Here is a 17,199-nt window from a genome sequence, read left to right as displayed (position 1 = left end):
GGAAGATGTGTGGCCCCTGGAAGCATTAATGTGGCCCCTGCATAGCGCAGTGCACCCCTTGTATGGTGCAGTGCGGTCCCTGGAAGGGGCTGTGTGGCCCCTGGCAGCAGCAATGTGGCCCCTCCTCATCTCTGGAGACCCCCATCTCTGGACACAGGGACCCTCATCTCTGGAGACCCCCATCTCTGGACACAGGGACCCTCATCTCTGGAGACCCCTTATCATTGGAGACCCCCATCTCTGGGCACAGATCTCCCACATCTTTGGGGATCCCTCATCATTGGAGACCCTGATCTTGGGATACAGAGACCCACTTCATCCCTGGAGACCCCCATCCCTGGACACAGAGGACACCTGTTTTGGAGAACAACCCAATCTACTGGACACAGAGCTGTCACCTTTGGACCCCCATTCTGCTGGAGGCCCTCTATCATTTCTGGTAGCCTGCTCCCTATCTAAGGTGTCCAGAGACTGCCCCCCCTTCCAGGAATCCGCACATACAGACCCCCATACAAGACACCTTTTGTTTATACCCCCCACGTTCTATAATTTGCTTCCATAGACCACAGGTAGCCCTATAACCACTGGACACAGTGGCCCTTTCACCTGTTGCACCCAGCCACCTCTGAATAATTACTGGACCCCCCTCTCCAAACACCTAATATTTTTTAAAACAACTCCTTACCCCCACAATTTTCCATCACTATCCTTAGAGACCCCCCCGACACACAAAATCATACCCCATTTGTTCATACCAAACCCTCCTCATCATTGGAGAGACCCCTCTACCCAGTACCCTATAAGGACCCCAATATTACTGACCTCCCCCCATTACCAGACTGGCCCCAACACCCCACTGTTACTGGACTGACCTCCCTACTGTAAAGCGGGCACATACCTCTGGGCACAGCTCCATCTTTCCTGCCCCCCTTGTCTCCTGGGAGCAGACCCCCGAATCTGGCCTTCTGCAGGGGATTCAGCTTGGACCTCTTTCTTTTTCTCAATGGTCAATGAAAGCCGGACAATGTACATACCGGAGGGAGACCGCCAAGGTGAGGGGTCTTGGACCACCATCATGCACTAACCCTGTTACCATGTCATGCCATGTTGGCTAGTCCACTTTGGCCCAGCTGTTGAGGAACCACAAGCCCCAAGTAAATTTTCTGCCTGGGACTTGTGGTTCCCCCACACCTTCCTGGCCAATCTCACCCCCTACAAGTCATCTGTGGCCCCTATCAGTATCAGAGGCTGTCATAATGGTGAGTCCTTTGGGCAGCTGTTATGTTTGATGCAATCCACAGGTCCTTCAGGATGCTCTGACACCGTCCTCTGTTGTCTAGAGCTGGCATGTACGTGCTATAGCATGCAAAAATGTGTATTTCGGGGTTGCAGGGGCATTTTCATCAAAGCTAGCCCCCTCCCCACCCCAGCCTTTCTTTTCTCAGCGATTTTGGAGGGCATTCTGTCCGAGAGGGCCTCATCTACTGAGCGCACTTCTGCTGGCTCAGGCCTGGTCAACCAGAGAAGGTTTGTTGAGGTTGTCAGCAATGTGTCACCTCCTCGCTTGCTGTGTGAATGGTTTGCAGTTTTTATTTGTGTTATATCAGCTTTGTGTATTTTTTGTTGTAACATACATATATCTACATCTTGTAATATTTATACCTACCTACCGTGTTTTGCTGTTCTGTGTAATTGTATTCACAATTTATTTTTCTACATTCTCTGTATCTAATGATGCACAATATTTTTTACGTACTCCCATCTTTTGATTTTTTTGCCTCTCAAAAAAAAAAAAAAATACTTAGTGAGGTCTCTGCCTCTATGCCCACCTGCAGTGCCTGGGGACCACATGCACCAAGTCCCCAGGATGCCCGGCACTGCAGGGGTTACAGGCCGGGGCCTGGATACAGAGGCTGCCTATCATTTATGATGGATAATACCGATCATATTAAATAAACAGATTGCTCTCTTCATCTTGTTAATGCATTACCATAAAGCCCAGAACAGCCACTGGCTCTCAGCGTTTGCTGGGGGAGGGAGGTTATGCTTGCTGAGGTTGGGGTAGTTTTGCTGTTTATTACAATAATCTGTATAGAAGGGTAATAAAGACCTAGAACATAGAAACAAAAAGGAATTCGGGCAGAAAAAAAAACCAATGGCCCATCGAGTTTGCTCCCTTTTTTCACTTTTTGTTAGATTACTGTCTGTTTTGTCACTATCGCTACTGGGTGTCTGTTCCGAGGATCAACTACTTTTTTGGTAAAATAATACTTTCTGAGGTTAGTTTTGAACTTCTCTCCTGCTAGTTTGAGGTCATGTCCCCGTGTTCTCAATCTTAGCGTCATATTGAAAATCCTGCCTTCCTCTACCTTATTCACACCCTTCATGTACTTATAGGTTTCAATCATGTTCCCTTCTCTTCTTCTTCCAGTCCCTGTAGTTTTTCAGACCATTTTTTAGAAATCTTTTATCTTATCTTTGTGAGATCTTTGGAATGGACACAGGTCTATAAAGATCTACATAGGGAATCAGGACCTCCTTCTGCAGCAATGCCCCCCCCCGCGTGCAGAATTCTATTTTTTTATTACCACCTGGCCACTACAAATTACCACCCCCAAATCATGTAAGTCCTACCCAACATTGTACCCCCAAAATTATACTTTATAGTATGTATAACAATGTAGCCAATATAAAGCTGAACTCCAGGATAGAAGTGGCCTTGCAGTGGGTCAGCCCCTGCATTGTAGAGAATGACGCCAGTACCTGCGACCTCGGCCCGGAGCCCCTTATAGAAGAGGCTTCAGGGGTATCACTCGCACAAAGGCGGAGCTTGCTATGGCAAAGGAACAAGGTAAGTAAAAGTTCTTTTTATGTCACCCCAGACCCAAACAAGTTTTTAACTCTTGAGTTATCTGGGGAGTAGTACAGATGCTACACGGATGTAAAAGTCATTTTTCTTCAGATTTTCTCCTGCCGACCGGTGCTAATTGTGCGATTTAATTAAACATTGTGCGTAGGGAACAATTCATGAGATGAAGACACACAATCAATAAGCAATAATTCAATACCTATAAAGATTTCACACTCAGCACTTCAATGAGATAATAATCGTTAGATGAGACTGCTACAGTTTAGTAGAATGACATCATGGCCAGCATCTGTCTGTCTCCGGAGGACCGGCACATATTTACTAATTTTGAAAAGTTAGTAGAAGGAATTAGCGTGCTGGAAAATATTTGCTGCGGAAGAGCCCACAGCTGAGGGGAGTGTTTGAAATAATCCATTCTTAAAAATGTGATAATAAAAATCATGATAAGTTTCCAACGATGGACCAATGTGATTCTGCTTGTTGCATACTTCAGGGCTTTAGTCTAATTTAATGTCTAATTTAATCCTGAGCTTCGCCCCTTACATTGCTCGGCCCTCCCCCATATCACTGGGGATCTGACAGCTTGGATAGCTGACATTGTCCAGATACACCTGGGTGATGTCTAGATTTGGAGATATGTGCTGGCCCAGTGCTGCGGGGAGGCCCTGAAATTAACCATTTCTTCTCCAGATCCAATGTAGGAAGTTAGAACGTTTCCTGCCACACTTCTTCCTCTTCCACAAGGCTATAGTAAAATCAATGAATGATTGGTATAACAAATCTGGCAGGAGGGTGACACTGTCATTGGTACCGGCAGGCCAGTTTTAGGTGAAACTGTGAATAGTGTTGGTGAATTCTCAATGCTGAAGTTTAGCATGACCTTTTTACCATAATAAAAACAAGGAGAGGCTGATCAGCTTTTGTAATGGGTTAAAAACCGACTTTGATGTGATGAGAAGCACCACTTGCCAAAAATTTTACATTAATTTTGTAAGCCATTAAGGACGATTCCCTTGTTGCCCTAGAAAAGGGAACTGGCTTTTTCCTGTATGTTCACAGTTGTATGGTCAGTGCTGGTAACCAAAACACGCAGATATTTATTGTTTCGTATATATTGATCGGCCTTTGGATTTTTTTATTAAATGTGTACATTATTTTTTATTTTATTTTGTGCATTGATCAGAAAATTCCTTTTAACTGGCTCTGACTCTGAAATCAATCTCAAACTCACTGATAAGCTCAGGCAGTAACTGCATCACCGACTGCCAGATAGAGATCGGCCGTTTTATGCAGTAACCCTTTTGGTGTCTCATGGAAGGTAAAATGTGTCATTTTGTTGTCTGTTGGTAGAGGAATATATTGGGTTGGCAGATGCATTGTACAGCTGGGCCATCATAGCCACACACAGACATGGCAGGGGAGAGGAAAGTAGTGAATGTGTGCAGGGAGCCTTGCTAAGGTCACCGACCCCATGTAGATCCTGCAGATGAGTCATAGAAAGGACAGGTTGGATCTGTGCTGAAAGATTGAAGGTGGGGGAGGCAGCTTTACCTGAATATTCAGAACCTCAGGGCAATCACATACCAGATCTATCATCTGTTCCCAAGTATAGATCCGGCCCCTCTGTTCCATCCTGCAATGTGAATTCATATCATTGATGTATATAACAGATTGCAGTGTTGTGTTGTAGAAATCATACAGATCTGGTTTTTCCAATCTGTAGTGCAGTTGCAGAGGAATCAGCAGTGGAAAATTCCACCTTCTGCAGTAATGTCCTAGAAAGCTGCATTCATTGCTGGGCAATGCACAAAATTATTCAAAATTACCACCATTAGCCAAAGTAGAATGCTGCACCATTGATATTTCTGAGCATCAAGCAGCATTGGGCATCTGCTGGGTCATTGCAGTAAAATTTCTCCCATCATGGTTCTAATGCAGCAGTCAGGACTATTGGGTATGTTGATTACTATTGAGATGTTCTGTATTCAGTAAATGTCAATAAATGTATGATATTATTATTATTATTATTATTATTAATAAACAGGATTTATATAGCGCCAACATATTACGCAGCGCTGTACATTAAATAGGGATTGCAAATGACAGACTAATACAGAGAGTGATATAGGAGGAGAGGACCCTCCCCCGAAGAGCTTACAATCTAGTGGGTGGGGGAATTTCACACACAATAGGATGGGAGATATGTAGTGGTGGGAAGTAGTGATGGTTTCAAAAAACAGAAGAAGACGGGTAGGCAAGTTTGAAAAAATGGGTTTTGAGTGCTCTTTTAAATGAGCAGAAAGTAGGAGCAAGCCGAATAGGACGAGGAAGACCATTCCAGAGAGTCGGGGCAGCTCTAGAGAAGTCTTGTATCCGTGCGTGTGATGAGGTTATGATATCTATTCAAGACGTGCCAAAAGCTGAATGGGACTTATCAGGCTCTTGCAGTTCATTTACAGCAGAGCTCAGAATGGAGGAGGGAGAATAGCACAGGAGCCAGGTGGGCTTGAGAAGAGGGCAGTGACAGAAGGATGAGCTCATCTGTCAGCTGCTTCTCTTTAACTGCCCAATCACAGGCTGGGAAATTGTATATGGTATTTTTAACTGCAGCAGAGATAATCCAGGCAGGGAGTGCTGTGTGCTTAGGACTGGATGAACAGAAATGTGAATCTTTTGGTACACCTCCCATATATGTGTGACATTCACCTGATTTGGACATTACTGTCTATCCAGTAATCCATCTTTTTTCCTCTACAGCACAAAAGAAAAACTGGAACAGGTTGCAGCAGATCTTCCAGCGTGCTGGAAGTTTTCAAGCAAACTGACACAAATGTCCCCCACCACTAGGGGCGCTGTTTATCAGTTCATGAATAGCCTGATATCAGTTATATCAGTGCAGCTCTACTGCATATTTTATTTTTTTAATTTTTTTTTATCTAATCAGTGGTTTGCAAACCAGATTGATCCAACCAGCAGATGTCTCTTTCCAGAACAAGTGCTGAAACTTTATTTCCGACCGAAGTGAGAGAGCATCACCTTGGCAACTGATATCATTAGTACAGCAGGTTTAGGATGACGTAACCTGGAAGTATAGCCAGGATTGTGCACGATCACTGAACCAGCAGGTGGAAGTTAGGTGAAAGTAGAAGTGTGGAGACGCGCAGCTTAGGAACCCTTTACAATTACTTATTATAGGTGTAAAAACTAATCAGGCCCATGCCTGCATGGAGTATGTATCATCTCTATACCTTTGTTTGGGTTTTGTGCTTTTAATGTCTACCTGCACTTTTAGGATTTTCTAGATGTTCAGTAAACACATCTGAAAAGTTCACAAGGTGCCTAAAAAGCAGTTAAAAATTTTACTGATCGGGGTGAATCTTTCTCAACAAGCTTTCCATTAGCTGTGTGTTTGTTGATGACAACATGGCGTGTAAAGTGTACCTGTTACAAACCCGACCATTCAACCAATATATATATATAAAGGTTATTAAATAATAAATACAATAAGACAGCAGTAATGAGCAATAATAATACATATTAATGAGCAGCCCTGACCTTTAGTGAAAGCTGCATGTCAATAAAATTGTCAGATGGAGAGATATAGGCGGCAGAAATTACGCTTTCTATCTCCCTAAAATATAATATCTGAAACCCTTACATTAATCCCTAATCCCATTTATCAAAAAATCAATCTGACATTCATTGTTTTGACTTTTATCCATAAATCATATATTTTTCTACCTAAATCCAATGGAAACTTTTAATATTTTGAATAAGTTGGGTGAATCTTAGGTGTCAAGACCCCCCTAATCTTCCCTAACGGTGATCTTTTCGGCACCATTTCAGAGTTGTGGTTGATCAAAGCGTTCTGCAATAGGCTCAACCTCACTCCCATTAGACTGAATGGGAGTAGTTGAGAATAATTCCGTGCATGCATTGCACTTGGTGGCGGCTGTGCAGTGGCGCTTTTTTCCCTCTCGCGGAAGAGCTGCCCTACCACAAGGGCACTGCATGCAAACACAACACCTTCGGTGCGGATTTCTGCTGATTGAACGCAAAGCAGAAGTTTGCTATGCGTCTGGGACCAAAAGGGGTCAAATCATCTGCGCAAATAGATTCTTAGTATGGAATAAAATTAGATGATATAGATGTCCTCCTATTGTGCGCTACTTCCCCAACCTCTTAGATTGTAAGCTCTTCTGGGCAGGGTCCTCTCCTCCTGTGTCACTGTCTGTATCTATCTGTCATTTGCAACCCCTATTTAATGTACAGCGCTGTGTAATATGTTGGCGCTATATAAATCCTGTTCAATAATAATAGATCTAAAATATTAAATCCTCACCCTTCTGTATATTTCTAATTCCCTAATCAAATTGGGGAAACAATGGAGAAGAACAAAAGCAGCTTTGTAAATTTGTCCAGCATCCTAAGGCAGAAAGTTGTCCCACCTGTAGTCACTGTAGTTTTTCCTGAAGCAATCATTAATCATGTGACACCTCTTCCATCATAAATAAAGGGGAAAAAAAAGAAAGCCTGGGGAAGAAAAGGCAACTAATCAATAAAAGAGCACAGAAGGGTCCTGGCTGAAACCGCCATCCCCCGTTTACCAAGAACATCTGTCAGGTCCGAAGGGATTCCATTCATTTCTTTATTTTTTTGTGGGATAAATTTAGGGCAGTTCTCAGCATTGTGGAGACGGTGCAGCAGGCACGGCCTCCAGTAAGAATTCCTTTCCTTTAGGAAATTATAGGGCTTTCACACCCCCTGCGTTGCCTGGATACACGGAGCCCTCAGAGCGAGAATAGAATCCTGTGCTAACCAAAAGTTCTAGAATTATTTCATGTCTGTCGTGGTTACATAATACCCGTGGTGGTGATGTTCTGTCCGATGGTATTCCAAAGAAGAAACAAATTGTCATAGCGTCGTATTGAAGGATCAGAGCTTGCTGTGTTCAATTTTGGAATAAGGGCACAGTGCTGCCATTGGCAAAGCTTCCAGTGCCAAAAATCAGCATAAGCGCAACCCTAAATGCCGGGACTCCTAACCTATCCCAGTAACATATCATACTTCTAACACCTAAATTATATCTAAACCTTAGGGTGGACCTAAAGTCAAAAAACAAAAGTCACCAGGAGATAAGTAATTGACACAAGATACGTGCAATGTCCCCTTTGTGTAAAAGTAAAGTCCTGGCTTCTGGTGACTTTGTTTTTTGTACAGCACATGCACCATTCACTGGTCATCCAATGTTTAAAGTGAAATCTTCTCAAAAGTCCGCTGTAGAGTTGGCGGTAAAGATGGTGCCTTCCTATGATGCCCTGATGGCAAGTCCTGGACTTGTCATCACTTCAGGGTGGTTGGCAGCTGGATTCATTTATTTTAAAGCTGAGTAGATCAGGAAAACCAGTGTGCTTGTAACTTTTTGTACTTGGAAGTGAAACTTTATCAATGTTATCAGCCTTCCCAGCTATCAATGTGTAAAGTTTGGGTAAATTGGGTGAATCTTGGATGTAGTATAACATTTCCCCCCTTTATAATGGAGAAGAGGCAGAGACATCTACATCATGAAAGAAGCCTAGGGTGATAACTTTGCCTGTTCATGGATACAGAGCAATGGTGGACATAGCCAATAGTGGGCCCCTTTGCAGAATTGACCCGAGGTCCCCCTGCCAAGGCGATTTAGCTGAGTATGGTCAGGGGCCATATTGCATTTTGTATAACCCAGGAAAGGTGGTGTGTTACTGGTAGGATAACCAGGTTAAAATAGCCTTTAAAAGAAAACTAATGTAGCCGCCAAATCTCTGGACCGGTAAGCTGCCTTGTTTTTGTGTTTAGATGTTTACCCCCAAAACCTTAATGTTGCAAAACCCCTACCACAAAGTAGATTTAAACCAATTCCATTTTCCCCAAAGTAGGAAACATAAATCTGTAGTTTTTTTTCATCCACTTCTCATCTACATGCTCTGGCTGCAGTGTTGGCTGCACATCCCTGCTGTGGACCAGCTTCATGATAGTGACAGCAGCGGTGTCTGGATGAGGAGTGCATGTGATAGGGTGGCAATAGAGTTGTCACCCCATACCAGGAAGTGCCTAAACAAGGACTTTTATGGCAGGATCATCAAGTAAAAATCCGCCCATGTGCCCTTACATGATACTTTAATGATTGGGCTTACATTTATTTTAATCTAACCTTTAACTTTAACTAACAACAATAACACCTGCAGGCTTGCAATTTACTGAATTCAATGTTAATCCCAAGGTGTTGCAATCTGATCACTGGGGAATGGTAGACTGAGGAAATGCTTTCTTGTGATGCAGCAGACTGATGAGATCGTCTCCCTGATATTGAATTGGAAATCGAACATTTACATTTAGGTGATATATTTTTTTATTAAAAACTTTTGCTGCATAACTGTATTGATACAGGCATAGCTAAAGCTTCAAAAAGTGCTATTAAAAATAATAATAAACGGTAATTTTTGCTTTTTGTTATCTTTATAACTGTAAGGCCTTCAATATATGGGCATTTGGTGTTTTTTAAATGAGAAACAATCACTGTGCATTTATTTCAGATATAATTGAAATTCTCAGTGATGGTGCTGATCATAGAAAATGGTGATAAACCTTTGGCTGTGTGTGCATGGTATCTGATGGTCGGCTGAGTTCAGTATAAGGACAGTCCAGTTTCCACCAGCACAGCATTCAGATTATTTCTTTTTAATTTTCTGCTTTTGCTGCATCATAAGCTCTCCTCATGCGTTCAGGCAGGTGGGCTAATGAGCGATGCATTCATGATTGCGGATTCAAGGTTGATTAATTGGAGATATTTCACAAACATGACATGTTGGGAGTCTAGAGGCCAGGAGTTTGGAAATATTATATTAGTCAGTGTGTGGGACAGATGTGAGGATCACTGACGTATCGCGTGTCCAGATGTTTTCTGTGATGCGTAAAGATGAGACCCAAATTTCCTCAAACGCTTTTCTATTAGGATGGTAGGCTGGGTGATGTGGACCTGTCCTTCAACCACAGTTTATGCAAACCATACGGGAAGAGAACGACATTTCTCTGCTTTGTGTTTATTGCTTTTTCTTTTTTTATTTGCAATGCTTTTGTTGCTAAGTGAGAAAAATTGCTGATGTCTGCACATGTCAAATATTTGCTATACACCTCATGAGCTGGTTCTGATTGTGCCCAACCTGAATGTGGGCTCATATCTGCAATCTCTCACAATCTCCTGTCTGCAGTCTCAGACCATCTCCTGTAGAATTTCTGCAGTCTCTGACCATCTCCAGTAGTTTGTCCCCATTCCTTGATCATCTATTGTACAATGTCCCCAGTCTCTGACTAACTCCTGTACAATGTTTGCAGTCTCTAGCATCTTCTGTATCCTGTCTACAGTCTCTGACCATCTCCTGTGTAATGTCCCCAGTCCCTGACCATCTTTTTGTACAATGTCTGCAGTCTCTGACCATATCCTGTACAATATCTTCAGTCTTTGACCATCTTCTGTATCATTTCTGCAGTCTCTGACCTTCTTCTTTATTATGTCTGCAGACCCTGAGAACTTTCAGTAACATTACATTCATCTGTTTTTATTGTGTGGACCTTTAGTGATCTCAGGGACTGAGTCACAGACAAGAATTATGGCTAATCCCGACACACTGCAGGCCCTAATGGCTCTGCAGCAAGGTTCAAGGTTACCACATGACTTTCCAGAGCTGTCTAAACCTTGCATCATATTTTCACTTTTACCAGGTTATGACATCTACACATCTGATTACGCTAAGCATTTTTATGTATATAAAATGACCACCTTACTGGACTTAGCTTTCATTGGAGAATAATTACTACTCTTGCTGTAAAACAATGGCAGAAGGTTTGAGAGGTCTAAACCAGGTGAAACAAAAACCTTGCTGACATCTTGCGCCATGGTCTTTGTTTGCTTTGTCCCTGTATAAGTTTTGATGTATTGGTGTGAGAAGAGCAGTAATTAGAAAATGCATTCTAAATATGATGTTTTTGTTCACTTCTTGGTAGATTTCCTGACATTGCCCACTTCTGTTTGCTGAAAAAGTCATTTGGGAATCTGCTTTTATTTTCTAAATTGACCACAGACAAATTGTTCCCAGCAGATGACCATGGTTGTTCTGTTGCTTTTCCCTTCGTTAGTATTGCAGAGACAATATAACTGAGCAGTAACTAAAATCATGCTTTTATGGCATTATAAAACAGGCAGATGGGCACATACAATCTTTACAAGAGTCTCCTGTTGGCCATGACATGGATCAAGGTATTAGATTTGTCAGTATATACACTCCATGGTGTCACATGTTTGCCAGTTTGTTTCATTGGATTAACATTATGATCATTTTTATTTAAGTTTTCATTTGATTTTTATGCAATTAGAGGCTTAAAATAAAAGAAAATTTATGAACTATACCACACATGCTACAACCACCTAGATATATAAAGGAAGTTCCATCTTTTCTAGGCTAGTGGCTGAAAACTGAGTATATACTTTACAAAATGTTTGATTGATTAGACAAACCAAACCAAAAATCAATTAAATCAATTCCATTTATGATCAGGCAATGTGTTTTTATGATTGATTAACCATTGTAATAAAATCAAAATCACTCTGGGGTCTCTGTGGTGTGATTAAGCTGGCATTCACTAAACCTTCCTTGGTAAGAGAATCTTTCAGGTCCGTGTATTTCAATGGCAGTAATTGATTCTCCACTAGGGAATGTTTCACCAAATGTCACCATGCTTTATAGATAGATCCCATTGTGTTACAATTATTATTTCAGTTAGTTATAATGGTAAAATCAGTTGTAATTCTGTTATCCAATGATTAGTAAATTGAACCCTTGTAGTCAATCACAAGCATTGATTTAAATGGCTCAAATATAACATTGGGGGAAAATTGTACAGCGTATGCCTAGCATTAGTCCTACCCCCCCCTCCTATTGTGTTCTACTTGCCCCCTCCTTTTGGATTGTATGCTCTTTGGGGCATGGTCCTTTCCTCCTCCTGTGCCATTGTCTGTATCTGTCTGTCATTTGCAACCCCTAAAAGGGGAAAGGGGCAAAACACACTCTTGCATTGCAATAACTGTATAGTGTATGATTTGGGGGAGCTCAGAGTTCGCCTTTTCTTACTCTAACCCTACCACCAAGACCTAGGCAACCCTCCTTAATCAACCTCTCTAACTTCTTCCCCCCAAATCCATTGGTCCTGATTTATTAAAGCTCTCCAAGGCTGGAGGGGATACACTTTCATCAGTGAAGTTGGGTGATCCAGCAAACCTGAAATGGTTTTGGTCCAGGATTCAAAACATTTGCTAGCAAATAGCAAATGGCATTCCAGGTTTGCTGGATAACCCAGCTTCACTGGTGTATCCTCTCCAGCCTTGGAGAGCTTTAATAAATTAGGCCCATTGTCCTCCCAATCCCCAAATAAATACTCAACACCTCCAATAGGTTAAATGGCCATACCAGTTGTTTATTTTGCCATTCATACTCTCTTTCCTTAATGTCAACATAACAATAACATAATAATAACTACATATTATTAACATAATACCAACAGAATAATTAATACCAGTGCCATTATATGAACCGCCTATTACCTGCTACCAACATCTGGTAATGGTGTTACAGGTCCTCAAAAGACCCGACTACCACCATCAAGAATGGCGGAGTCTGCCACACGATCTTAAACCAGGCAGTCCCTAACCATTTCCTCAGGGACACCATACCTCAGATGGGTCCCTTCAACCATGGAAGCCATTTTTAACCTACTACTGCCTTTGAAGATCCCTAAACACTGTCAACACCAGTACCCTCACATCTTCCAATGGGTTGGGTGGGCAACTTCCTAATTATTGATTCAGTTTAACACTTCCAGGTATTTATTACTTAAGATCTAATCTGAAACATTTATCTGCTTTTCTCTCCAGAAAGATAGAGCCATCCTTCTTTATTTATTCTGACCATCTACTTCCTGCACTGAATTGCCAGCTCAGAGATGATTCAGTCATTTAAGTCCTGGTGCCTGTGCAGTTCTTGGTTGTATTCAGTTTCTGGCAAAAAACAATTTGTGCTACAGCCTCTCTTTTTATTATTATTATTAATATTATTATTAACAAACAGGATTTTTTATAGCGCCAACATATTATGCAGCGCTGTACATTAAATAGGGATTGCAAATGACAGACTAATACAGTGATACAGGAGGAGAGGACCCTGCCCCAAAGAGTTTACAATCTAGTAGGTTTTGTGACTTGCTGCAAAGGTACAATGTTGCAGTCTATCACTGGTGGGAAAAGAGATTGTAGAAATGCTTCCTCATGCCTGCAGCAGACTGATGACATCATCTCAGCCTATGCAAAGTTGCTAACTGAAGAGTGAGGGGGTGTTTTAATGATAAGGTGTAGATTTTGTAAAATATGAACATGCTACTATGTATTTTAACATTTACTAATGCAGTAAAGTTTCTGGTTCACAGTTAAGAAGATCTGGATTCCCTGAAAGCATATTTTTAAGCAGCTCCCTGAGCCTGATTTACACATTTTTTCCCTTTGGGAGGTGTCAGTTGTGTTTAGGTGAAATTCCTGTAAGGAAGATTTACAGCAAACATAGGAGGAGACAGTACTGTCTGGCAGATGTGGAGGGCAAGCAGCAGACAAGACTGTACAGAGGGCTCAGCATGCTATGTGCTGGCTTTCTTCTACATACAGGCACTGCATTAACCCTCTCCATCCCTGGCAGGGTATCACTCTGATGTCCACAGAGAAAGGAGAATGTGATGCAGCCATAAGCCAGCGTGGTCAGATGAACCCAAAAGGCTAACCTGATTTCATGTTACCTGGGTGGAAAATTACCCCTTTGCAAGGAGCTTTTGGTTACATCTGCTCATCAGTGGCCATAAACATCCTAGGTCACCAGCACACCTAAAAATGACCGCATTTAAAGTAGATGTAAACCATAACTGGATGACTTGTAGTTCTCCTTGGGAACTGGGTATTTTACCTTTTTTAAATAATATTTTTATACCTTTGTTACATCTTTGTGCTGCCAGTCCCCTGCAGCCAGTGTTGAACCCATACAAGGTTCTAACTATCCCTACACTTCCCAGGTATGCACACCTGATGTAGGCATTATGGGACCTTCTGCGCCCATTATAGGGGGTTCCTACCCTCTCAGCACTGTGTTCCCAGGTATGCACACCTTATGTGAGCATTATGAGGGACTCCTACCATCCCTGCACTTAGTTCCTGTGTCTGCACGCCTTCTATGCTCATTATAGGGGGTTCTCACCCTCTCAGCACTGCGTTCCCAGGTATGCACACCTGTTGTGCCCATTAATAGGAGTTCCCACTATCTCTGCACTGATTTTCTGGGTCTATACACCTGTTGTGACTATTATGGGGCTTCTGTGATCCTTTAAGGTTTTTATGTGTTTTATAAAGTATAAATTGCAACAGAAGAGCTAGAAACCCCCAATCTGTAGAAAAAGGGTGGAACGAATTATAGCGGACAGATATCCTCCAAGAGCAAGTAAGAAGAAAAATGTGGCCCAGCCTATACGAATACTTATAAATAAAATGTTAAGGTACCAAACCTAATAGTATACTTTTTTTTTATTCTGTGGAAATTTATGTCCTGTGGATGTACTTGGCCCATGTGAGATGCCAGGCAGTGCCCATCATGCAGCCAGCTATACAGTCCTTATAGCCCACCTCCTGTGCCATAAACACCTCCCTGCGCTCACCTGCCACCCTCTTCAGCCCATGTACTCTCAATTTACAGGTATGAGTCATATGACTTCCTCTTCTCACTAGGCAATGTTCTGCGCCTAAATTCCCAACCACCAGGCTGAGTTCTGTCTTGGAGGGTTAGGGGCTGTGGTAGGTGAACTGGGCTCCAGCGGGAAAGGTAAGGTAAGTGTTAATAACTGAAAAGCAGAGATACAAAGTTCAATCTGTTGTTTTTTCTACAAATTTCAGATTCTTTTATGTGTATTTATAGCAAGCGTTAGGGCTCTCTTACTTTCTTAATCCTTTAATGCCCACAATTGTGGACACTGCACTCACATGTGGAATTACCTGACATCAGTGTCCCTGTAGTCAGCACTGCGCCCTTACAGAGCTAAGGCCATGGTTTAGTTTTGTCGTGTTTGGAATTTAGAGCAGCATGGAATTTGTATGTTCCGCGGGCTTGTTGGTGTAAATGGGCCCTTAGGCTAGGTATACACGTGCAAAAATGTGTCATTAGAAAATTAACATCTAACAACAGATCAACGATTATTTTGAACGGTTGTATAGTGCACGATTCTGTACATGCTGTAACGATATGATCTTTCAAATATAATCCACCAATAATATACACACTCTAGATATGATCGTTTGAAGCGGAGAAAGTGTACCGCAGAACCATCCACGATCACTACACAACCGTACTCACTATAGATAGCGAACGATAGTCGCCCAAACAAATCAGCCAGGACGGTTGTTCATTTCCTTCGACATTCCTCGTTCATTGGCATCGTTGTGTACTTTTTTTGTTGACGATTATCAAACAATCGGTCGTTAATCGTTCATCTCCAACGAAAATGATTGCACGTGTGTACGTATCTTTAGTTGGAGGGTACACAAAATTGATATAAATATGGTTTTGTGATTGCGCACTAATCTTCTTGAACTTGATGGATTTATGTGTTTTTTCAACCTGGCCTACTATGTAAAAGATATGGAGTGTGTAAACTCTTCTGAACTTCCTATTTTCTTCCTTTTATATTTCAAAAATACCATCAAACAGCCAGAATCCTGCCAGAAATCTTGTGAACTGAAATGTTTTGTGCTAACTGCCTGTACTCCTCTAAATTGCATGGCTTCCAGCTCCTGCTAATATACCTTCCCTCTATGCTATAAAAAAATGCTGAAGTAACAACATTTCTTTTTTAAAGATACAGATCAGTTAGTCTGTGGTTGTAACCCTAGGACAGGACGTGTTATTGGCACGATGTTCTGGTAATAAAAAGAGGAAAAAAGCATTAATATTATACAGGATTCATATAGTGCCAACATTATACGCAGTGTTGTACATTAAATAGAGGTTGCAAATGACAGACAAATACAGACAGTGACACAGGAGGAGGAAGAGCTTACAATCTAGAAGGTGGGGGAAGTAACACACATTAAAAAAAGAAAACCAATGCAGCCACAATATTTAAGAACTATGTTACATTTTTTCTTTGTTTACATTTTCCTTGTTAGTATCTGGGAAAGAGACGAGCGATGTGAAATGAACTGAGACAGCAATGATCGCAGAGATCCTCATTAGTAAATGATATGATGGACGGAGCCTTTGGCTTTGTCAGATGCATGGCTGCATTGCAGTCTGCTTGGAGGCATAGCTGCAGCTGTCACTACGCCTGGGAAAATTTAATGCAATGCAGCGCTTGAAATTCACACGTTGCCATGCCAACAAGCGCACTCTACTGCAGCTTGCAGACACTACGGATGTTGCGCCGCATTCCCCAGCAATCTGCCCCTTTAAGAATACAAGCTGTGAAAAATTGGAGCATCAGGAGCTTGTCGATAGTAAAATCCCAGCGCTATGGTAACCTGGGATCGCTGCCTCCTCTGGATCCGCAGTACTTATGTAATTTCCAGTCCTCGCCTGAACGCAAATCGCAGAGGTGAACAACGCCAGCGAATTTTCCTTTTTGATGTTTTTCTTTTCTCCACTGCCAAAAAAAAAATCTTTACTTTTTGTTACAGTAATCGACTTAGAAATGATTTTTTATCTGCATTTAAATATTTGGATATTTTCTCTTTCACAGTTTCAAGTGACTGAGCTATCAGCTGAGATTCTGGGAATGAAAATATTATTAGGAGCCAGGTGATGTGGAAAGGATGGAGCGCGGTTATTAAAGTGCTTTGACCTTGCAGAGGTCACACTGGCTGCTCTGTATGATCCTTCTCTGCAGATTTCAATTGGAAAGCAGCACAAACGTCCACACACGGGAGGTGGCACTGATGGGGACTACAATGGCCTGTACTATGTCCTGATATGAACATCACGTTGTGTCTTCATTATCTGCCTGTGATCAGTTCATACCATACACGAATCTTTGAACCATAAAAAAAATCAGTGCCCTGGGTTGTTAGGTTAAGGAAGGGGCATCTAGAACAGCCCAAATTTTAGGGCATAGTCCCATTATGTAATATATGTAATAGAAATGGAATATATTACAGCTAATACATTTGTTTCCTTTTGTCAGATTTTTTTTCTTTTAAATTCACCTGGTGATCCTTATAA

The 17,199-nt window shown here is 41.9% G+C and overlaps 1 protein-coding gene across 12 annotated transcripts in view; it reads left to right on the top strand.

The window, feature by feature from the left end:
- The window catches only part of CACNA1C (calcium voltage-gated channel subunit alpha1 C), a 235,327-nt gene that overhangs the window by 43,782 nt on the left and 174,346 nt on the right, over window positions 1-17,199 (top strand). Inside the window, exon 1 of one of the 12 annotated variants that reach the window (XM_072400031.1) lies at window positions 130-1,052. The exons of the other annotated variants lie outside the window; for them this stretch is intronic. Coding sequence (XP_072256132.1) covers window positions 1,004-1,052 — 49 coding nt within the window. The 5' untranslated portion in view covers window positions 130-1,003. Of the gene's footprint in view, window positions 1-129; window positions 1,053-17,199 lie in introns of those variants that run through there. 12 annotated transcript variants of the gene reach the window in all.

Source organism: Pyxicephalus adspersus, chromosome 2 (assembly GCF_032062135.1).
Source record: "Pyxicephalus adspersus chromosome 2, UCB_Pads_2.0, whole genome shotgun sequence".
NCBI classification, from domain to species: domain Eukaryota; kingdom Metazoa; phylum Chordata; class Amphibia; order Anura; family Pyxicephalidae; genus Pyxicephalus; species Pyxicephalus adspersus.
Note: the sequence above shows the minus strand (reverse complement) of the source record. Positions and strands in the feature narration are given on the sequence as shown.